The sequence below is a fragment of the Mercenaria mercenaria genome, chromosome 4, assembly GCF_021730395.1.
Source record: "Mercenaria mercenaria strain notata chromosome 4, MADL_Memer_1, whole genome shotgun sequence".
Lineage (NCBI taxonomy): Eukaryota > Metazoa > Mollusca > Bivalvia > Venerida > Veneridae > Mercenaria > Mercenaria mercenaria.
The window spans coordinates 12714671-12738951 of record NC_069364.1 but is presented as its reverse complement, the minus strand read 5'-3'; the positions used below and the strand labels follow the sequence as shown (position 1 = coordinate 12738951).

General features: G+C 36.4%; 1 protein-coding gene across 2 annotated transcripts in view; it reads left to right on the top strand.

Annotated features, from left to right (window-relative positions):
- The window catches only part of LOC123551034 (sodium- and chloride-dependent glycine transporter 1-like), a 65443-nt gene that overhangs the window by 27944 nt on the left and 13218 nt on the right, over positions 1-24281 (top strand). For both annotated transcript variants that reach the window (XM_053540479.1, XM_053540478.1), the window contains exons 2-7: positions 8866-9082; positions 11966-12097; positions 15304-15574; positions 16442-16574; positions 19558-19692; positions 21819-21922. In XM_053540479.1, coding sequence (XP_053396454.1) covers positions 8866-9082; positions 11966-12097; positions 15304-15574; positions 16442-16574; positions 19558-19692; positions 21819-21922 — 992 coding nt within the window. The remainder of the gene's footprint in view (positions 1-8865; positions 9083-11965; positions 12098-15303; positions 15575-16441; positions 16575-19557; positions 19693-21818; positions 21923-24281) is intronic.

Sequence of the window (24281 nt, the reverse complement as noted above, 5' to 3'; positions counted from 1 at the left end):
TCTTCTGTAAGTTTAAGATAACATAGATATTATTACTTTAGAGATGGTGTCATTGTATATCTCCTTTACGCGACAAACTCAATCAACGGTTCGTGATTTCAAGCAAACTTCAATTTGAACAAAAAACACACTTGAAAAGAAACAGGTAACTACCGATTACAAATATTTGCTTAAATACACGTTGTGGCCTTTGTACGAGTTAAACCAACGGCTGTTACGCAAGATTTATGATTACCCGGATATTAAAGACCCACAACGCGTTGTTTAAAACGTGCTGCATAAGTGAGCTATGCAAATGAGATATGTAAATGGAGCTATTTCATACTCGAAGTAATAGGAGATGGTAAATTCTTAAAAAGCCAGGGGCCAGGGCACATGATAAAAAAGGCACACATGAGTTCAGTTAGCTGGAAAATATTGATTATTAGAGTCACCTTTTTAAAAAAAAAGATCGGCATTTTATTATTTTTAAAACGCATCAAACGACATTAAATTACGGGCACAGTAGTGTCCATATATTTCCTGAAATTTATTAAAAATTTATAACAGTCTTCAGCAGTGGAGAAGTCGCCCATATTCTCAAGAACAAAAAATAACGCAATTGGAAAATAGATGCCCTTGGCCCGAGGTTATTCGCCTGATTGTAATGAAACTGGACATTATTTATTATCTTGAGTATTGGCATATTATCAGAAGTTTGTTATTTACCAGTTCTGCTCTCGAGCGTCTGAGGTGATTGACCTTGATTCATTGCAGAACAGAATCATGTCTGTATTTCGAATTCATGATGATATATATAAATTTATATAGTTATATTCACGGAGTTCTATCTTTTATCCAGTAATCATACATCTCAAATTCCTGAATGATTTATTAAAACCTCATCTGTTAAATGTTACTTCTACTTTTGACCCGAATTATCTACTACAACTTTATTTAACACATAGTAAAAGGATTCCCATTTGATATTATTTGACCAATATTTGTGAATATACGGTTTGTTAAATTTGGCGTCGAGAAAAGAGTCGTATATGTCCTTAATTGCTGTATTTTCGATTAATTTGTGTTTGATGTACATATTAAAAGATGTTTTTACTTTCGATTTTGTTGACTCTTCAGAAGTAAGAATGTCTTTCCAACGACCAGGAATTGACTTTATTTGAGTTTGCTAATCTCAGCAATCCAGTTCTCTTTGTTTACGGGTTTTCGATATAAACTGTTTGTATTAATTTCACCATTGTCAGAAGTAATATCGTTTATAGATATTAAACCATGATGTATTTTACCACAATATCTCGGTCAAGTTCGACTGCTCATGTAACACCAGGGTTATGGCTCTTGAATAAATCAAAATTGTCATATTTTACATTGATAACACATCCCTAGAAAGAGTCCATATCGAATACATATAGGTTAGTGGCGGGAATAATAAATGTATCGGCAGATGTGTCCGACAAAGACCGGATGTCCATCCGATATAAAGTAGTATGAATCACATTTATCTTTGTAGTGTTATTCTTATGTGTGTAACAATGAATGTTTAAACATTTTCCGTAACTTCTATTCCCGAATGATAATGTGATTTCCGCGTAAGCACGAGGACGTGTCTTTGATAGCAGTTTTTTTTTTTTTCATAAAGTTTTTAATGATTTTTTTCAGGTTATGTTTTTTTAATTTTTTTTATTTTTGCTTTTCCTATTCCCTTTTCTCTCTTTCTTTTATCATGTTTATTCTCTTCCCATCATGCATCCCCAGCTTTTAATATATTTGCACCGGCATATCGTATTAGGTTGTCCCCCTTGAAAGTAACCCGATAATCAATATAGGTTTCCCGATTGATAAATCAGCGCAAACAGATATACGAATCATTGATGGCAACTTCAGATTTGCTCTTTTTGTCACATTTTCACACTATTAAGTAAGAAGACAGAATGAATCAGTGAAAAATTGGTAATCGGTCCAATGTACGTGCTTTTTTTTTTGTTAAACACTAAAACTACTGTTATATAGACAAGAGCATGCAAACAAAATAGGAATACGTGTATCTTTATATTAGTCTCGTTTCTATCTATCAAGGAGGAAAATTACATTACATGTTTTTGTTGTTGTTGTTTTTTGGGGGTTTTTTATGAAATATTTGGCCGTCTTTTTATGACGGAATTTAAAGTTTCAAAACAAAAGGAAAGAAATCCGTTTAAAACTGTATTCATTTTCTGTTACATGAAAACACGAAATCTATAACATCATAAAGTTTGGCATAGACTAACATAAGGTTTTTACACGTTTTTATTTTTACTTGTGTAAAGAAATAATATTTCTATATGAATCTATTATGTAATGGGATTTGTAACGACAATGGCCAGAGCAAATATAATCAAAATGCAGAAGGGTTTCTTTATGTTGCTTTCTGTGGGTTAAAATGCGAGCTTTATTTCATTGTTTATGCTCGGCGATATAAGACCATTTTGTGTCGATTCGCCGTAAAACCCAACTCGCTCATTATTTCATTGTATTGCCAAAAGAAATACCACAATCACAGTGCAAATTCTATGGTCGTGATTATCGGCTTTTGCTAATGTAAGGGAGACAATCCAATCAGAGAGCATTGCTTTAACCCAATCTGACTAAAGTACTTGATCTTCTAAACGAAGATCTGAGAACGACCCATTCACATTCGTCTTCTGTATATTTTGGATTTCCAGTATTGCTATTTTTATTTTATCCAATCAGACGACTTGTTCTAAAAGTCAAAGAGTAAGAAAATGTGCGTTCATTCCGGGATTCGAACCCGGGACCCCTCGCTTACAAAGCAAGCGGGCTACCGACTGAGCTAACCGGCTATCTGACACATTACGACATAAGAATTGTAAATATCAAAAGTCAAGGCTACAGGTACATTTGCAAAATGTTGTAAGTTAGGCTATGATTGGTTAGCTAAAGGGTCGTCAGAACGAGGCTATGAATAGGTCGTTCTCAGATCCTATGCGTAGCGTAATAGGAGATGTACTTTAGTCAGATTGGCTTTAACCCAATCGATAATCAAGGGAGAGAATACTCGATATTTTTCGTGGCATTTAACTAATATCATATTTGATTTGATACTTAACTTTTCTTGTCCGCAAACTTTTCTGTCATTGTGTCATAGAGATACGAACGAATGAAAGTGTTTTGATGCAATCAGTTTCGAACCCACAAGGCAGACGATATGTTGAACATAAACATAGACTTACGAAGTCTGTTGAGATCAAGTTATCTTTCTTTCTTCAAAATGACACTGATAATTTCTAAGAAAACCTTTTTCTCCCTAGACAAGAGAGGAGTGCTTCAGTTTGAGAGGATTTTAGGCTATGTCAGAGATATTTACTTTAAGGACTCAAACGACTGATGCCAGTCTTACATTAATATTGAGCTAATTTATTATTGATAGGAAATTTAGAACTATTTAGATTTTGACAAGGTACAAAAATGTTGGATTTAAATATTTCTTAACATCAAATTTTTAGTTTAGTACCTAACCGTTTAGAAGAACATTATGTGAAACAGTGGGTCAATATCGGCAAACGGTTTCTTACATTGTGCGTGAACATTGACCTGGCATTAATCTTCGTCAATATTTTCGAGCAGTTTCGCTGTTTTAGGCGACAACATTCTGTATCCTAAAAATATCTTTTTTTAACGATAGCTGTCTGCACATAATTAAAAAATGAGTGCCTTGTATTGGCCATCCTACACATAGAGGATGACGTCACTACTTTCCGTCTAGACAGTATGAAAGCGCTACCGTAGTGTACACACTGTTGTATTAGCTTTTCAATAAAAATTGATTTACGAAACATACAGAATAAACATGGGTGCCATGTCAATGCCTCCAAGCAAAATAAATTTATCCAATATAATAATGTTATCTGTTCATTGGTAGCTAGATGTGGGTTTGCTGGTTTGGATTAGAGGCCACATTTCTTAAACAATCTTCGTTGAATTTACAAAGAATGCATGTATATGGCTTAAAGGTCTTGAAAATAGGTTGATATTGGGCATAGTTATTTAGAGTTATGACCCTTGAATTTGTTGTACTTATCTTAGTTTTCATTGTACACATACTAGCATACACACTTCTGTAGCGATTTTCATAAAACTTGCGTAGATTGTAAAAAGCCTCGTGATATTGATACATGTCGATAATTGGCAAGATAGCTCAAGAAACATAAAGAGTTATGACCCTTGAATTAGTCAAAATTGTCTTATTTAACATTATTACCACATAAGATGCCATATTTCTTGAGTAATCTGCCTAAACTTACAGACGATTTATATGTGTAGATCTACACAATATGCAAGGGACAAAACGGCCAATATTGCTCATTTATGGCCCTTGAATTTGTCAGTATTGCTATTTTTACATTTGTTGTCAATCTTCACGATAGTTGCACAAGTTTTATGTCGACTACATGTATTTGAATTTTTAGCTTCCCTGAGCCAAAGAATCATGGTGAGCTTTTGTGACCGCTCAATGTCCGTCGTCCGTCGTGTGTCCGTCAACATTTCTAAAACATCTTCTTCTCAAAGGGCAGAATTACACCAAACCTCACATGAATGATCGTTGGGTGCCCCCCCCCCCCCCTTTCAAAATTGTTCAAATAATTGAATTCCATGCAGAACTCTGATTGACATGCAACCGAAAGGAAAAACTTAAAAATCTTGTCCAAAACCGCAAGACGTAGAGGCATGATATTTGGCATTTGACATTATCTAATGGTCCTCTATGAAGATTGTTCAAATTGTGCCCCGGGGGGGGGGGGTGAAAAGAGGCCCCGCCCCGGGGTTCCTAAGTTTTACATAGACTTATATAGGGAAAAAAACTTTAAAACTATTCTTGTCTGAAACCACACGATCTAGGGATTTGATATTTGGTATGAAGCATTGCCTTGTGGTCCTGTACCAAGATTGTTCAAATTATTACCCTTGGGTGAAAAGATGCCCTGCCCCGGGGGATCTCAAGTTTTACGTAGACTTATATAGGAAAAAGCTTTAAAATCTCTTTGCCTGAAACTGCAAGGCATAGGATTTTGATATGTATTTGATTGGTATTTGATATGTTGCATTGCCAGTGGTCCTAGTTGTTAGATGCCAAGATTTTTAAATAGATTTCACATTCTTTTGTTCGATGCCAAGTTCTGTGGTTAGATCTAAAGTTCTTTGGTTAGATGCCAAGTTGTTTGGTAACATGTCAAGTTGTTTTGTTATATGCCAAGTTCTGTGGTTAAATGCCAGATTGTTTTGTTAGATGCCAAGTTCTTTGGTAAGATGACAAGTTCTTTGGTTAGACGCCAAGTTCTTTGGATAGATGCCAAGTTCCTTTGGATAGATGCCAAGTTCTTTAGTTACATGGTTTGAAATATAGAGTATCTGATAATCTTATATGATAACAATTTAATAAACCTAATAGATCATAAGTCAGACCAAGCTAACGAAACATCCAAAAGAATAGCATTGTTTTATTTTTGTTCGACAATACTGGAACATTTGGTCTAACTTATTCTATATAGGAGAAAACAATCCCACTCAGTATGTGTAAACAGAAACTAATAAATGTCTTCTCAGAGTTTCCTGGTTCTCGTCTGCTGTTATTACCAGACTTGTGCGGATCAATATTTTTAATTATCAAGTCACATCGCACATTTCTACAGCATTTTTAGAAATGAGGGAGAAACCATGAGAACCTTCGGAGAAAAACTGAAGAAAATAGATTTATCCCCACCCCCAGCACATGCAAACAGAAAAAACACATTTCTGAAACTCGCTTGTGAAATATTAACATAATCCAGTCAGTAGCATACATACTGACAGCTCAAAGTGGAATTTAGCTAGATGTCAGAATGTTAGAGGATTGGCTTAGTTTTAAAGGCTGAACCAATCACATGTTGGAGTCAGTTCAAGCTTTTAAGGCCAAAACCTGCCCCCCCCCCCCCCCCCCCCACACACACACCATTGATGGAGTGTTTTAGGAATTAACATACATGTAGATTTAAAGTAAATATAAGCATATTGAAATGCGATTTCAGAAGAAAGTAGGTCGAGGTGTGGGTGAATGATGAGGTAGATAGACTTTTATCATGATTTACATATCCTTGACTTACTGGGTGGGGGTGGGGCCTTCATGGCCGAGTGGTTAATGTCGCTGACTTCAAATCATTTGCCCCTCATCGATGTGGGTTCACGCCTCACTCGGGGCGTTGAATTCTTCATGTGAGGAAGCCATCCAGCTGGCTTACGGAAGGTTAGTGGTTCTACCCAAGTGCCCGCTCGTGATAAAATAATGCACGGAGGGGCACCAGGGGTCTTCCTCCACCATCAAAGCTGGAAAGTCGCCATATGACCTGTAATGGTTTCGGTGCGACGTTAAACCCAACAAAATAAATTGACTTACTGGGCAATTTCTTTACAGTATCTAGTGTAATCATACAGCAACACAACATCTTCTCTGATAAGCTCAACAGACAGGACCGTGTAACAAATGACAGGAAATGTGTTTTTGTAATATAAGTTTTATTACATCCTTTTTGTTTTCATTGTTTATGTATTGTTGTTTTACTTCAGTGAGTTGTTGAAATATGACAGTGAAAATATATCTGATAATTTCACAGTGAACTTTGGTTGAAACTGTTGAAAAAAAGCAAAAAAGAAAAAGAAAAAAATTGTTTGTTTTTAGCTCACCTGTCACGTAGCGACAAGGGCAGCTTTTATGATCGCCCGTCGTCCGTCCGTCCGTCCACAATTTCTTGTGAACACGATAGAGGCCACATTTTGCAATTGATTTTAATCAAACTTTCACACAACTTGTATTGGCATAATATCTCGATTCCTTTCGTAAATTGGTCAGATCCCATTATGAGTTCCAGAGTTATGACCCCTTAAAGGGCCAAAATTTGCTATTTTGGCTGGTGAACACGATAGATACCACATTTTGCAATCGATTTTAATCAAACTTGCACACACCTTGCATTGGCTTAATATCTCGGGTCCTTTCGAAAACTGGCCAGATCCCTTCATGGGTTCCAGAGCTATGTTCCCTTAAATGGCCCAAATTTGCTATTTTGGCTTTTGCAGCCAAAGAGACTTCATTTATGGTTTGATTTGATATAAACTTTCAAAATATATTTAACAACAATAGATCTTGGATTCCATGATGAATCAGTCAGATCCAATCATAGGTTCCAGAGTTACGGCCCCTGGTAGACCCCTGAAAGAGCCAAAATATGTTAATCATTACCTTGCGAACACGATAGAAGTGACATTTTATATTTGAATTTAACCACACTTTCACACAACTTAAGTCACAAAAAGATCTCGGTTCCTTGGGAAAACCGGCTAGATTCCCTCATGGGTTCAAGATTTGCTGCCCATGAAAGGGTCAGAATTTTCTATTTTGGCCCTGTCAGCCACATAGAGGTTACATTTATGCTTTGATTTGATATAAACTTGCACAGAATAATGTCTTGATGATCTGTAGGCCTAGTTCGAGACTGGGTCATGTGGGGTTAAAAACTAGGTCACCAGGTCAAATCAAAGCACCAGCTTGTTAACACCCTAGAGCCACATTTATGACCCTATCTTCATGAAACTTAGTAAGAATGTTTATCTTAATGATTCCAATGCCAAGTTTTAAACTGGGTCATGTTTGGTCAAAAACTAAGTCACCCGGTCAAATCAAAAGAAAAGCGTGTTATCACTTATAAGGCCACATTTACGAACTTATCTTCATGAAACTTGGTCAGAATGTTTATGATGATGATTCCTAGGCCAAGTTCGAAACTGGGTCAGTTCATGTCAAAAACAAGGTCACCCGCTCAAATCAAAGGAAAAGCTTGTTAACACTCTAGAGGCCATGTTTGTGAACCTATCTTCCTGAAACTTGGTCCGAATGTTTATCTTGATGATTCTTAAGCCAAGTTCGAACTGGGTGTTGTGGGTCAAAACTAGGTCACCCGCTCAAATCAGAGGAAAAGCTAGATAACACTCTAGAGGCCACATTTATTACCCTATCTTCATGAAACTTGGTCAGAATGTTTATCTTGATGATTTCTAGGCCAGGTTCGAAACTCGGTCATGTGGAGTCAAAAATTAGGCCACCACTCAAATCAAAGGAAAAGCTTGTTAACACTCTAGAGGCCAAATTTATGACTCTATCTTCATAAAACTTGGTCAGAATGTTTATCTTTATGATTCCAGGGCCAAGTTTAACAGATGAGCGATATAGGGTCATCATGACCCACTTGTTTATAAGTAGGATTTAAAAACAAATATCTCAGTATCCTAGATTTTACAGTTGCACTTCTGGCTACACCACTCGTTAAAATATTACATCTGACCTTCCATTGAAACAAACAAATATTCTCACTTTATATTTCGTAACTGAAAATTGTAAAAACTGCACTGGTGATTTTTATTTCATACTTTGCTTATCAGTATCACGGCAAGTATGTGTGGATATTAAAGCAAATTTGTCCTTGCATATAGGATATACCTTCAAAACATTACATGTTTACGTGTATAATACTAGTGGAACGATATACAAAAAAAACTCTTAAAGCTATGGGAAATAACAACACATATTGCAATAAGATTAAATTTTAAAAATGAAGCTATTGTGCCTCCTAAACCGTTTAATAAAAAAAGAAAAGCCTTTCTTTACATCATCTTTCAATGCTTTTGCATTTGTATTACATTCTGTTCTTCATTTATGTGAAAAGAAACGAAAATATCAGTTCTGAACGTATGCTTTGCGGACATTTTGCACGTTTTTCACGGGCGGAACTGTTAAAAAAAGTGAAGGTCATGATATATTTTCTTTTTCTTTATTTTCAGATGGAGCAAGACGATCATCTAGTGGAGAAAGATAGAGACGAGAAACATGAGGGTTCTGTCCCTAGTGATGAAAGTTCTTCCTTGGACGACCAATCGGACTACGTTGATCGGGAGAAATGGGGGTCACAGTTCGAATTTATACTCGCTATCGTCGGTTATGCCGTTGCGTTTGGCAACTTGATGAGATTTCCGTACCTGTGTATGCGAAACGGCGGAGGTAAGGGATTGTTTTTGGGCGGTTTTTGTGGGCCGAAATTCGGCCCCATTCCCCTCTTCAAAAAGTATGTGTTTCCCCCATATCTGAAAAAATGCCTTATAAAAAAAGTATTTATATATATATTCTATCCGAAACTCTTAGTAGATCTACATAATAATGTAAACGGTGCCTTTAAAACACGAGACAATGTGCTTTGAAATCATTTTGTTTCCAAGTGTTATTGATGCAAAATATTGCTTTTAGGCCTATCACGACGCAGTTTTCCCCTTATTTTAGTCGTGGCGCGATTTCCCCCTCCAAACGGGCCCCGCAACCATTCTCCCAAAATTGAAAAAAAAAAAAACCACGCTGTAACGTTTCGTAACAGATACATTTTTCACAAATATGCATGCAAATACTCCTTCGTTGTATAAGAATACTCCTTCGTTGTATTAGACATCAGGAATACAGGGCGTTTGATTTAGAAACAAGACTCTAATAATTAATGTAATGAATCATGCAATAAGAATTATAACTTTATAATGATTTGTAACAATGTAATGAAACATTTTTGTTTTTGTTAACTGTACTCGTGGAGGCATTCTTCTCAGTAATTCGTACAATGTGCTCAATACCATTACCTATCTTGTGCTTTTGCTTTTTAAGTGGTACATATTCTTTTGCACATAATTTTGCACAGTGCTATATAAACAAAACCGATTTCAATAAGATATGACATTTTGTGTGTTGCTACTTTCATGCCAGCTACTATTAAATGTCATCATTGATTTTGTAAACGTCTATATCTGAATCAGCACAGTGCAGATGCCCTCTTAACACATGATTTAGTTATGTAGTCAGATGGGAATACAACACATTTTGAATAATTCTTTGAAGTTTGCGCTGAGATAGAAACTTCGTTTAGATCTAAAAAGCGAACCTCGATCGTAATAAGCGACTTCGAGTTGATACCTTAATTCAGATTTTCAGATTTCAACAAAGCGGCATGGAATTTCGAGCTTGCTGTTAGATCGCAGTTCAACTTGACAAAATGCCGCGAGGCCTCCGTGGCCATGTAGATAAGTTGGAAGCTCTTCTCCCTCTCCCCAGGGCTCTTACATCGCTCGAATCGTCATGTGAAGAAGCTATATAGCTAGCTTGTCGAAGGTCAAATCTTAGATGAAACGGTCTTTTGATTCTCTCTGCTGAGCGCGATTTAGACCATAATTGAGCCGTGCCATGTGAAAACCAACATAGTGGGTTTGCGACCAGCATGGATCCAGACCAGCCTGCGCATCCGCGCAGTCTGGTCAGAATCCATGCTGTTCGCTAACAGTTTCTCCAATTCCAATAGGCTTCTATGCGCAGCCTGGTCTGGATCCATGCTGGTCGCAAACCCACTATGTTGGTTTTCCCATGGCACGGCTCAATTATGATCCTCTAGATTAAAATCTTACTTTCATTAAGGTATCTTTTATTTCTAACCGTCGCTCTACACTACAGTTTCAATACTGCCTGAATTTTGTACATGTGGGTGTTTGCTTAGATCATATTACTGAATGGTATAAAAAATATCGATTTCACTTTCATGTCATCTTTAATCAGACAGATTTTCCTACGTCAGCTAGTGTCAACACTATAATAAGGAAGTAGCTTTTTATGACGACCTTATCTGACTTAACTGCCTATTGTTTGCCCACTTGACACGATGTTTCTTAAAATGCTATTGAGGTGAAAAACGGATTAAAATGCCAAGTGGGAAGATGGTGGGAGAGAACGATCATTTTAATTACATTAAAGTACCTGTATGCAGTTTAACATCAACAGCAACCACTTTCAAACACAGTTCATTACAGATGAAACATGGTATCTGGCAACCTTAAAGAAATTGTCAAGTGTTGTCAACGTTCCCGTTGGTTCTTTTTATTATACATATTTTCACTCTGTTTCAGTTGTGACATCGGTTATGGTAAAGTAGATCTGAAATCTTGTCAGTCAAGTACCAGTGTATATTCGTCTGGATTTGTCGGAGAACACTTTCCCACTATATAATTGATATAAACTGTTAACATAGAGCGGAAGAAGTGGTACAGGGGTAACACTGTCTGACTTCTGTCGTGAACTCGAGTCCCCGCTCCTCAAACTAAAATTTCTTAAATTGGGATAAGAGTCCCGCCTATGGGTGCTTTACAACTGGCTCGCTAGAATCAGGGAAGCTCCTGGAATTGGATTGTCTTATGTAGCTAACACTATCCCGCTAAAAAATACTAAAAATCTTCTGGAGTTGTCGCGCATATGGGTTACCGGTGGCGACTATAAATAAGCGTTCCTACACACAAAAAAGAAGTATATGTCATCTTTGCATGTACATGCATTTGAAACAATGGAAACTTTCATAGCGGAAAAGTTAATGTTTATTCAATATATCGACTTTCAACTATATTTATAAATCCGTAGAACTGGTGTATATATTTGATAAATAATGTTACATTCAAATTTGATAATAGATAGAATTCAGGCTGGTTTTCACACGCGGATATAATAGTTCTATTCTCCAATTTTCTGCCGCTGAATGAATTTTCATCAGACTCGCTAATTAACGTCTTGATATTTAAACAAATTTCCCTGATTTTACTAAAATACTTGTTCAGGAAGTGTGAATAACATAAGTCTGAGGATTGTGCCTGTTCGAAGTCAGAAACTTTCACATCATTTACCAGAAGCAATCCATCTTGCCTGCAAAATGACTGTACATGATTTTACACAGAGATGCTTACACATGCTTGAAATATTATCTGACGGGTCAGGCGGGATCTGTCTCCGCCAGTAAAGCTGCAGAATTTGACTTAAGAAGAAACAACAACAAAAAAATATATCAACTGTTTGATGTTTTAACTTTTGCAGGTGCGTTCTTGATTCCATTTTTCATATTCATGGGATTGGTTGCGTTTCCTTTGTATTACCTAGAGGTATGTCTGGGTCAGTTTTCTGCCAGCAGTCCTTTGTTCGTCTGGAGAATAGCCCCGCTTTTAAAAGGTAAGTTTTCAAATATATTTGATGAAAAGTGACCGACCGTGAAAGGCTTATAACTGTGGCTGCCACATTTTTGTTATGAACATATATATTAATTTCTTGTTCCTACCTATTTTAGATAGTTGTTTTCTCTCATATTTGTCAAAGGTTTGAATATTGATTAACATAGTGGAAGGTGTTATTTGAATCCATTGTTTTTATTACCTCCAATTATGGCTGTAACTGCAATATGAAGTAGTGCTTTTCTATTCTTGTAAGATTGCATAACGTCTGTTTTGTCTGTTTTTATTTGTTTTGTTTTGTTTTGTTGGGTTTAACGTCGCACCGACACAATTATAGGCCATATGGTGATTTTGATTGTGGCGGAAGACCCCAGGTGTCCCACCGTGTATTATTTCATCAGGGGCGGGCACCTGGGTAGAACCACCGACCTTCCGTAAGCCAGCTGGATGGCTTCCTCACTCGTAGAATTCAACGCCCCGAGTGAGGCTTGAAGCCACATCGGTGACGGGTAAATTTGAAGTCGGAGACCTTAACCGCTCGGCCACGGAGGTCCCTTATCTGTGTTTAACATAAAACTTAAAGCCTTACAGAACTTTAAGGCTAATGAGTACTAAGTTAAAACAGAAAAGATTTCGGTTAGTAACATTTTAGCTTCCGTGCTCAGGGTGAGCTATTGTGACCGGTCATTGTCCGGCTTCTGTCAACATTTGCCTTGTTGACACTCTAGAGGCCATATTTGTGACCCTATCTTAATGAATGTTTCTATTGATGATCTCTAGGTCAAGTTTGAAACTGGGTCATTTGGGGTCAAACACTAGGTCAGTAGGCCAGATCAAAGGAAAATCTTGTTAACACACTAGAGACCACATTTAATTTTGAAACTCATGGGAAAAGGTCAGAGTGTTTGTCTTGATGACCTCTAGGCCATGTTAGAATCTGCGTCATAGGGGGTCAAAAACTAGGTCTGCCGATCAAATCAAATGAAAAGCTTTTTAAAACGCTGAGACCACATTTATGACCCTATCGTCATGAGACTAGGTCAGAATGTTTGTCTTGATGACCTTTAGGTCAAGATCGTATCTTGATCATGTGGGTTAAAAAAACTAGGTCACCAGATGAAATCAATAACTTGATCTACTGACCTACTTTCTGAATATCTTAGCAGCAGCTTTGATATATGGGCCATGTTCACCAAAATTTCAATAGTTATGATATATTTCACCTTAAGACCTTCTTTCGTGTTATTGATGACATGTTGGATATATTATCAGGTGAGCGATCTAGGGTCATCATGACCCTCTTCTTTATGGTAAGATCCAGTCAGCAACTAAGAGAATTATATATCAGTTTATACAGTATCTATTGAGCGAGTCCATTATGTATATCATTTAGTTAGCAGATATAAGGGTTGCTAATAAAAGGTTATCTACAGTTTTACTTGATAAACTATCAATAGGTTATAGATATAAATTCAAATAAATTAAGTTATAGCTTTCACTTCCCTACGCTTCGTTTTTCTTCAGAAAGTTAATAAATGAATCTATAATCTGTACAATGATGTTACAGCGAAAACAACGACGAAAATAAGGCGATTTTATTATTTGAATCACATGAAATGATATTGTTTGTTTTAATTAACTTGACAGCGAAGAGAATGTGTGTATTATGTTTAATAATGTTTTATTGCAACTTCTATGTACAGTTACATGAATACATACAATAAATAATAATTGTTTAATAATTTAAAGTGCAAATGAGTCAGGCTGATATAAGCTGGTTCAGCACAACGATGTATTGCTGAATCGCTTTGCAGCGCCAGGTGTAACCGAAGGCCATTGACCAGGGCTCACACTGGCCTCTGAGAAATAATAGCCAACTTTTGAAACTATAAAAAAATAATAGCCAAAACTGATGCGGACTTTTGCATGTAATGTTTATAATTAAAAAGAACAAGTTTTTTTTTGGTTGCTTTGAAAAGTTGTAGCCCCAACAGGGGTGTGGGAATTGGGGATTCAGGGAAATTACCTCATATTGGAGGCTCCGCCTAACATATGCTTTCAAAGATATGGATTCTGAAGGCATTTACTGGACATATATTTATAGCTTGCATAAGGCAGCTGAAGTGATTTACACTGTCTGACACTGTTGACTGGGCAATAGCTCAAACCCCATTCGTGCACACACTGTATGGGCACAGTTGTACACAAGGGAAAGTTTTGAATATCAGTCATGTTTATATCATGATGATTGACCTTATTTTTCTGATGACAGCTTGTCCTCGATGACCTTAGACTGGCATCAGCCATTAGATATAAATATGATAAAATATAAATATATCTCTCTGTCATAAAATACTCGCAAACTGCAGTTTCTGAAACATATTTAAATGTATACGTTTTCATGGAAAGGGGATTGTTTTTCTTTAACTCAATATCAAGTAGCCAATATAACCTTATATGTACTTGTTTTGAGTATCATAGTAAAATGTTTAATTTTTCTTTTATGGTTTTATTGCCTGTCATAGATAAAATATGAAGTTCGTTTAGTTTAAGTGGTGTATCTATTGGACCCAATGATAAGAAAATTTATAACTTACATTTGAATGAATCATTTACCCGTATTGCCATTTTTTTTCGCAGGGATGTCAGTGCTTAAAATTTTGCCCATGTCAATTTGGAAAGAAAGGATTTTTTTATCACAACCTTTAAGTAAACAGATTGCTTATATGCTAATTAAGCTGTCCTAAAAGATAGAAACCTATGATGATATTTAACCATTGATAGTCAAGTCAAAAGTGTAATTCTAAAATGTCTGAAATTAGCAATGGAAAAAAATAGTTCAAAATAATCCATCGAAATGGATTTTGGTTGATAAATTCAAAGTTGATCAATATATTTTGTGAAATAAGTACATACATGTATATCCATTTTTAAAATTGTGCTATGGGACCATGTAATGTGCCCTTCGGAAAACGTTCACCAAAGGTTTAACATAACGTACATACCTAACCAAACGATGCAAAAAATGTGATAGTGTTTGATCCATAATGTTAAAGAACTATATCAAATTTCAGTTCAAATAAGAACATTCAAATTATAATATATATTTTTAGTATTTTGAATGTCATTTGTGATCAAAATAATATCAGATCAATAACAATGATATGTTGTGATTATATGCTCGTAAATTTCGGTATTTTATTACAGGACTTGGTTGGCTAATGATTATTATATCAGGCATAGTGTCCTGGTACTACAACACTATAATTGCGTGGGTGCTATACTATCTTGTGAATTCCTTCTATCCCACGCTGCCTTGGTCTACCTGTGACAATGACTGGAATACTGAAAACTGTAGGCCATCTGACCCAGAAGCGCTTAAAAAGCTGGAAGACAACAGTATTACTAATCATACTGGAGAAGATATTTATAGCCTCGTTCCTGTCAGAAACGTCAGTTCGGCGAAGGAATTCTGGCAGTAAGTCGATATCTGTGTTTGTTTCTCAAACATCCTTCATGTGCTTATTTATCGACTGCCTTGTGTCGGATGATGTCATGTGGTTTATGTCATTCGTTGAATTGTTTACGAAGACTACAAGTAAATGCAAAAGTAAATTTTACTGTTAAAGTTATTACTGACGTAGGAATCGATCGTTGCAAACTATTTTCAGTGCAGCTGAGCAGATTCTGCACTCTGCTTTCATGTAATATTCAGTCTTTATTGTCCTGGCAATTATTCCTGTTGAGTAATATTTCTTCTATAAAAGGTAAATGTAAATGTTCGTTATTTTATGTGGGCTGTCGCCGAGAGTCCTCAACTGAAATTGAAATAACTTATTCAGCCGAGCCCATGACGATGTCATATTTATTTCCCCAGCATCTAGTCCAGTCAGATACTGCTGAAAACAGTATCTATTTATGTAATCAGAACTGGACAGAGTCTGGATATCTGCCACAGCCGAAAATGAAACCTGGATCGCTGGCACTGTAGTCAAGGCTCCTTACTACTGTGCCGCCCGGTGCGATCTCTAAACTATTTAATTTTCTTAATCCGGTAAGATTTACTTGATACCTTGAGAATGGGAAGTACTGTTATGTCGATGAGCATGTCATGCTGAAGAAAAAAATAAAATTTATGTATGTAAAAATGTAATAAGATAACTCATGTCAAAAATGGATAATTCGGTAAGCATTGCTTTTAAAGCATAGGGACATTGTCCGTTTTGATGCAAATGGGCTGGAATATTCCAGGGAATTTGCCCCTATTGTGCGTGAACATTTAAAGCAGTATGTTTGGACCTTAATTACAATCAGAAAACTAAAGTATTTTCGATTTCTTTTACAGGTACAATGTGTTAGAGATGTCTTCGGGAATAGATGAGATCGGTACAGTTAAATGGCACTTGGTCTTGGCATTAATGGGTGCCTGGGTCTTAGTCTTTCTCTGTCTAATTAAAGGTGTCAAATCTGTTGGAAAGGTGAGTAGAAGGGTATTTATGAATGTTATTTAGCATTTCACTTATGTGCTATACCATTCCTCTTCGTTTTTGTGGTGTCACAAGAATAGATAAGTGTTGTTCCGTGCCTCTTACGTTACCATAAATAGGCTCATACGTTCCTTGTCTTCTTAAGGGTGTCAAATTTGTTCGGAATGCTAGTAGATTGTTATTGTTTAGCTACACCTACCTTGGAAAAAATATATTTCCAATTCCTTTCTCGTATTTTACAAATTTTTATGTCCTTATAGTATAAAAGATCGAGAGCACGTGCTTAAGTTAGAAAAAGAACATTGTGTTGAAGATTGTTTTTGTTTTGATTATGGGCTAAACTTCAGTTGTGTTTTCGTCAACAGAAACTGTAAATTTAACATAACCAGTTTCTCTTTATGACTTTAAATTATTTAGCATATGAATTTGTGCCTTCACGGTTATAAAACTTATTAAATACAATCATCTGTTATCCAAGCTTCAGTGGTTTCTAGTTGAAAGGCAATAGAATATCTACATTGAGAGGGACCACGTTTTCAAATGAATGGGATACATTATGACATGTAAGATTGCAATTTGCAGTATAAAGTACAAGCTCATTACTTTAATGTGATCTGCTTGGGAGATTTATCGCAGTAAAGAAAAACCACTTCTACTTACGGTCTGTAATAAATCATAGCCAACGTCAGAACCAAGACTACCTTGAACTAAGTTACATTACTACATCTATTTTTGCCTGAACTTTGAAAATGTGCTTGATACGCTGTAACATTCAAGAAAAAAATACTGTTGATAGATGTGTCCTTTCGCTGTCCTTTTGATGTATTTGATACCGTACTACTCTCAATTCAACGCACTTTCTAACCTCTGAAGTATGTAATTTGAAATTTAAGTTTTGCTGCCGCCTCGTGTGATTGTGGGACAACAGTCACAACTTGCATGTGAAACTCAAGATTGGAACTACACTCTTACCCTTGCATGATCATGCGAGGCGAATAATAGGGTCTGGTCTCTTTGTTTTGCTGTATCTTTGTTATGCCAGCAGGTATAAAAGTTTTGAATCAATGCCTCATTTTCCTGTTTGGTGCCATATAACAGGTAATGTGTTGGTGTGCCTTAAACCACTTATCATCCATCAGAAGATTTGTGCGATTTTCATGACATTTCCGTTGTTCGTCCATAAATTGTAAATTCAAATGACTTGTTCTTTGGCCTGCTGCTTTAATTTTCATGAAGACCTCTTGTGTGTAAGAATTCGCTCCAGGTGCCTTGAATGTTTAAGTTCCTCTCCAAAATGTACAAAGGTTTTGACGAAAGATATGACACATGTGATTGGATAGTGGTGTTCTACAAAAGGCATTCTTGTGTCTTACATAGAGCTTCACTTAAAAGTTATTTTTTTTATAAATATCAAACCAAAGGTGCACACTTTGGAGTAGGTTCTGTTGTCTTATGTATTACACTATTAAGATTATGGAGCTCGATTGCTGGAACCAAATTTTGGACCGTTACAGGCATCAGTTTTATTCATAATTATAGTAAGACAATGAAAATGTTTTCAAAGTTTCCTCAAGTATTGCAAGGGATATAGGTTAGAAATTATATTAAATCTAGAGCACCCATACCTAGTATTAATGTTGCATTTGGACAGCCTCATGATTAACTATCTTACATAGAGTTTCACAACTTCTTCGTTTGTAACGGTACTTTATTACACCTGTCAAATAAGCACCACTTCACTTTAGTGAGGTATTGCATTGGAGCAAAAATCGGCACAGTTCATATAAATTCCTGTTAAAACATTGACAATATTGGGTGTGTTTTACACTTGATAAACCTCTGAATGCATGTTTTGTTTGGCAGTGTATTATTGCAAAACTCTGCAAAAGTACACTGTATGTACTTTACAACCAAGGAGTGTTCCTCTCCTGGATAGTCTATAAATGGGACTGTTCCATTATCAAATCTATAAAAGGTACAAATCAATAACAGTAATTCTACACCTAATATTTCTTAACAGTGTTCTCGATTTCAAGCCAATATCATGTACTAATCACCCCCTACAACAATGTCTTATAAGGTAGTGTATGTGACAGCATTGATACCCTATATGTTACTGGTTGTCTGCTTGGTGCGCGGACTGTCAGGTCATTATCATGTACCAATCACCCCCTATAATCGTATCTCACTAGGTAGTGTATGTGACAGTGCTGTTACCCTATGAGTTACTGGTGGTCTTCTTGGTGCTTGGACTGTTGGTTCTATATCGTGTACTAATCACCCCCGATAATCGTATCTTACTAGGTAGTGTATGTGTAAGCACTGTTTCCCTATGTTTTACTTGTGGCTTTCTTGGTGGTTGGACTGTCAGGTCCATATCATGTACCAATCACCCCCTATAATCGTATCTCACTAGGTAGTGTATGTGACAGTGCTGTTACCCTATGAGTTACTGGTGGTCTTCTTGGTGCTTGGACTGTTGGTTCTATATCGTGTACTAATCACCCCCGATAATCGTATCTTACTAGGTAGTGTATGTGTAAGCACTGTTTCCCTATGTTTTACTTGTGGCTTTCTTGGTGGTTGGACTGTCAGGTCCATATCATGTACCAATCACCCCCTATAATCGTATCTCACTAGGTAGTGTATGTGACAGTGCTGTTACCCTATGAGTTACTGGTGGTCTTCTTGGTGCTTGGACTGTTGGTTCTATATCGTGTACTAATCACCCCCGATCATCGTATCTTACTAGGTAGTGTATGTGTAAGCACTGTTTCCCTATGTTTTACTTGTGGCTTTCTTGGTGCTTGGACTGTCAGGTCCATATCATGTACTTATCAACCCCTATAATCGTGTCTTACTAGGTAGTGTATGTGACAGTGCTGTTACCTATGTGTTACTCGTGATCTTCTTGGTGTTCGGACTGTCTATCCATATCATGTACTAATCACCCCCTATAATCGTATCTCACTAGGTAGTGTATGTGACAGCATTGTTACCTTACGTGTTACTGGTGGTCTTCCTGGTGCGTGGGCTGACTCTTCCAGGGGCTATGGCTGGTATACGGTACTACCTCTCACCTGACTTTAACAGACTCCGTGACAGTCAGGTAATATAGATATTTCTGATCATCTATCTTAATTAATATTTATTCTCAGTAATTACTTAAAAGTTTTCTAAGATACTATTTTATAGTTTTTACTAATTCAGTTTAATACAAAATTTTATTTTAAAAAAATCTTTGCATTTCGAATTTGTTTTGTGCAAACAGTGTTATGTAACTGCAGACATTTCATATTCCTATAACTTTATCATTTTGACTATTTTGCATTTGAGAATAAATCAGATCTTTAGTCAAGAGTTGGTTCCTGTTTTTGTTCATGCCTAATAAATGACATTTGTTTTTGAGTAATATATATTCCTTTTTTATTGCTTGAAGGGTCGGACTTCACAATGACTGTTTTCCATCAAAGGTATGGTGGGCGTGCTCCGAATAGTTTTTTTTTCTTTAAAGCATTCTGTTTGGATAGCGTGAACAATCTCCCAAATACGAATTAACATAAACGTGCAATGTTTTGGAAAGTGGGTACATTTTAAAGACTGTGACTTTGATCGTATCTGTAGTTCAGTTATACGCAAAGTGAGCAACGCGTTGAAGCAGCGAGTCGTTATGATACATATCTGCATTTCTTCTGGGAAAACATGTCAAATAGCCCTTTGATAAAAAATAAAACAAATTGAACCTGGACGATCTTGTTGGAATATAAATGGTCCCGTCCTACACAAGCTTTTTTCAGTTGAAATGAATTCTGGAAGCGGGTCTTTAAAAGGATAACTCCTTGCTACAACCGTACAATAGCTAAAGTCTGGGATCTATCCACTGTATTTTGTTAATACTAAATACAAGTTGTTGGAAAAGAGAAACTGTCGCTATTCATTAAATTACAGAAATGTTATGAAAAGTCCAATCCAATTCTTATTCAGGTTATTCTAGATGGGTATATAAATGCTTTCTTTCCAGTTTGTGAGATCTGCTTATTATATTAAAGTTACAGTCGACATTACAAACAAATTGACCATTGTATTTTCGTACAATGTTACAAGAATAGTTTATTCTAATTTATTATTTATAAATCGTTTATATTAAAATCGTTTTATATGATTTTTTCTTAAAAGAAATGGGTTTTAGCAGTAGGCATTGGGGAGGGATCACGGGATCTCCTGGATTAATATTACTGTTTAGTAAACACTGACTCTTTAAGATATGGAACTTATCTTTATTATGTTACCGCCGTGTTTGGCCTGATATTGTTATTTGTTACAATACTATATATGAGCCGCGCCATGAGAAAACCAACATAGTGGGTTTGCGACCAGCATGGATCCAGACCAGCCTGCGCATCCGCGCAGTCTGGTCAGGCTCCATGCTGTTCGCTAACAGTTTCTCCAATTCCAGTAGGCTTTAAAAGCGAACAGCATGGAGCCTGACCAGACTGCGCGGATGCGCAGGCTGGTCTGGATCCATGCTGGTCGCAAACCCACTATGTTGGTTTTCTCATGGCGCGGCTCATATATTTTTTCAAAGCGTTTAGTAAAATGACAGTCAGGCTGTTGTTCTATCGATCTTGTTTTTATTTTTTCATTCAGAGCATTTATAGGTAGGAGTTATATTCGTCCTTTGAAAGATCATCATAAACTAGATATATTCATATCCCATTTTCACATCTGTGTTATAAAAATAATGCGCGATTATTATAAGTTAAAAATACTCGTTTATTTGAGTTTGTTTGACATTTTCATTGTAGAGGATTTCCATGTCTTTTAAACATTACGATTTCATTTTTGTATAGAACATTATCATAGCGTGCCAAAGTGTTGACTTGTGGTCAGACGTGATTGTCGAACGTTCTTTTGTTACTCATTTGGCTGTTATGAATAAAAATGAAAAAGTTACCTTTTACGTCCACAAAATAGATTGAAAATTTGCAAGGGTTTTGATTTTCATCGAATGGAAAGCACACTAACGCACTAAAGACGTGTTTTACAATGCGTTGTTTTACTATCATTCATGTTTTACGCGTTCAGCATTTCTAACAGAATATTTTTTTCAATCCCCTTTCAATTTATTTCTGTTGTTAAACCACCTACTGCCTTTGCAGAAAGTATTTTGTTCTGTGCCAGTCGATATTGGCCAGAGATATTTTGCTATACCATGAATGCTGACTACCCAAACAGGTCTGGCTGGAGGCCGCCGTGCAGGTTTTTTATTCCCTCGGACCAACATGGGGAGGCGTCGTCACCATGGCAAGCTACAACAAGTTTAGGAACAATTGCTTGAGGCAAGAACCTTGCACCTATACATCACATGACTCAAATCAAGTGACTATGTATTCGTAATATTGTCGCGTAAAACTGAAGATTTTGAAAAACGGTATTAGCATGTGAACGCGTTAAATTCCCCTTTTCTGAGTTCGAATCACCTCTTTTAGTTCTTATTTTCGCTTGTAGGAAATCATCCCATCTCTTTCATTTCCATAACTATTCAATATAATTTACAGTAAATGAGTTTTTTTTTCATTTTTTGTCTTGATTCGGTAAGAATGCTTTTTAGAACTGTTTTCGCGAATATGTGAAGTTACTGTCGGGATACACATGATTGTCGTCGTCGATTAAGTCGCTCATATTTTAGTCTACCACGGTTTTTCATTGTTTGTTTACGAATATTACCACATAGAGTCATGTGATGAGAATATAGGGGCTAAAGTCACGTGCAATTAGTGAAACGCATGACTTTTCAACTTTTTTAAACTTTTTTTTTTGGCTTGTTACAGTTTCTTTATATCCAATTTTATTTTAAATTCAGCTAAATACATTATTTCATACTGTTTCTGACAAAGTAATATTTAAGCATACTTTTGTTGAAAGACATTCATGCTTTTCATTAATTCCACGTGACTCGTTAAAAAGGAAGAGTTACCAATGTTTGTCCCTATACTGACACATTACTGTATTTTATTCAGCAAGAATACATAACTGATTACAGCTATGTGATGAGAGCAGAATTGGGAACATTGTAGTGTTACATCGCTTTTCTGACTCAAATCATTTCAGAAGTCATTTAAATATTCTAGCTAATGGTGTCTCGCTGTAGAAAGCTAATGTGCTAGATTCCTTCATGGTGTATGGCAGAACCGAGGAGATCAGTTTTTACGGAAACAACATAAAACGTTGTTTTTTTTCCATTTATATTTGAATTTTAACGTTTTTAAAAGTTCCTTTTACTCTCTTATATGGCTGACAATCTTGCAGTAAGAGTTAATTTGGTTTAGAGGTCAAACAACCGCCCGTCACAGTTGGCTATGGACTTGTCGTTAATTCGATTCGCCTGTAATATTGGCGTAGATTTAACGCACGTCCTTGTGTACAGAGTGCGCGAGTCGGCTGGAATGGTAAAACATTTTATCTGTGCATACATACATCAGACGTAAACGTCTTATTTTCGGAGAATATAGAGAAAAAAACTTGTTTAAAGTCACTTCTGTCACAGTCAAACAATAGGTGCTAGTTCTATGCTTATTTGTTTATCACATTCAATCATGTCCATCAGCATGTGTAAGCACAGTTCGTTCTAGCCACTTGCGCGATCTGTGTTAGCCGCTCAGGAGTGAACAAGTTGACCCCGGTATACTAACTGTGAACACAAGTTTATTTAACAATCATTTGCTACCCGCTAGACACCCTATTAAGCAATATATATTTATGCTAAATTGCTAGATTTTCAGTTTACGGACGATTATTAATATGGGGCCGGGGTGGGGGTGGGTGGGGGGTGGGTAACACGTAGTCTGTATTCAAGGAAAGGGTTACTGTGTTAACTACTGGGGTGAAAGAGAAGTAGGTCTAAGTGTTTGTAAACAAAGAAACAGTTAAACCTGGCTCGTACTCACCCCTCGAGATGAGAATCAGATGACTATTTAACTCTATTTGTTATCAATATATGGTAATTTACAATGGGTTCACATGCATCTTTGTCATTCAAACTGCGAATGAACTGTTTAACATTATTAAGTGATGGCAAACACTTCTGCAACAAAGTTACTGATATTTAAAGATAAAAAAGTAAATGGTATTTTTATACCACCCACTTCGAAGAAGAGGGTATATTGTTTTACTTATGTCGGTCGGTGGTTATAAGGTTTGTACGTAGATTATATTGTTTCTCTTAAAGAAGTTGAGTATGCTTTAGCATAAGACCCTTAGACGTAATAGGGTGATTAATTGTGTTCAGTAGATGACTGCTATATTTTCTTGTCAGTACATCAAAGGTAAAGATATAGGTTTACAGTTATAACTTGAGAACTCTTTGACACAGGGCCTTGGTAGTCTGAAGTCAGTAGATGAAACCATTTTTGGGTTCAATACGTCAAATGTCTCGGTGACCTTTATGCTGCTAAAATGTGGTTTATTACCGCTAGGCTTGCCGCCTTCAAACTACATATGTTTTCCTGCTCGTCATATTGCACTTAATATGGCTCACAGTTATAATGTGGAGAACATTCTATTATACAGTAGTAAAAACAGTGTAAGATAGTATCCTGCCAGTAGATAATCCTTTTTCTTGATCATTTTGCTAAAGGCCTAGGTCACAATGATGTTTGAACTGAAAATAATTTCTGATTTATAACTTGAGCATGTTTG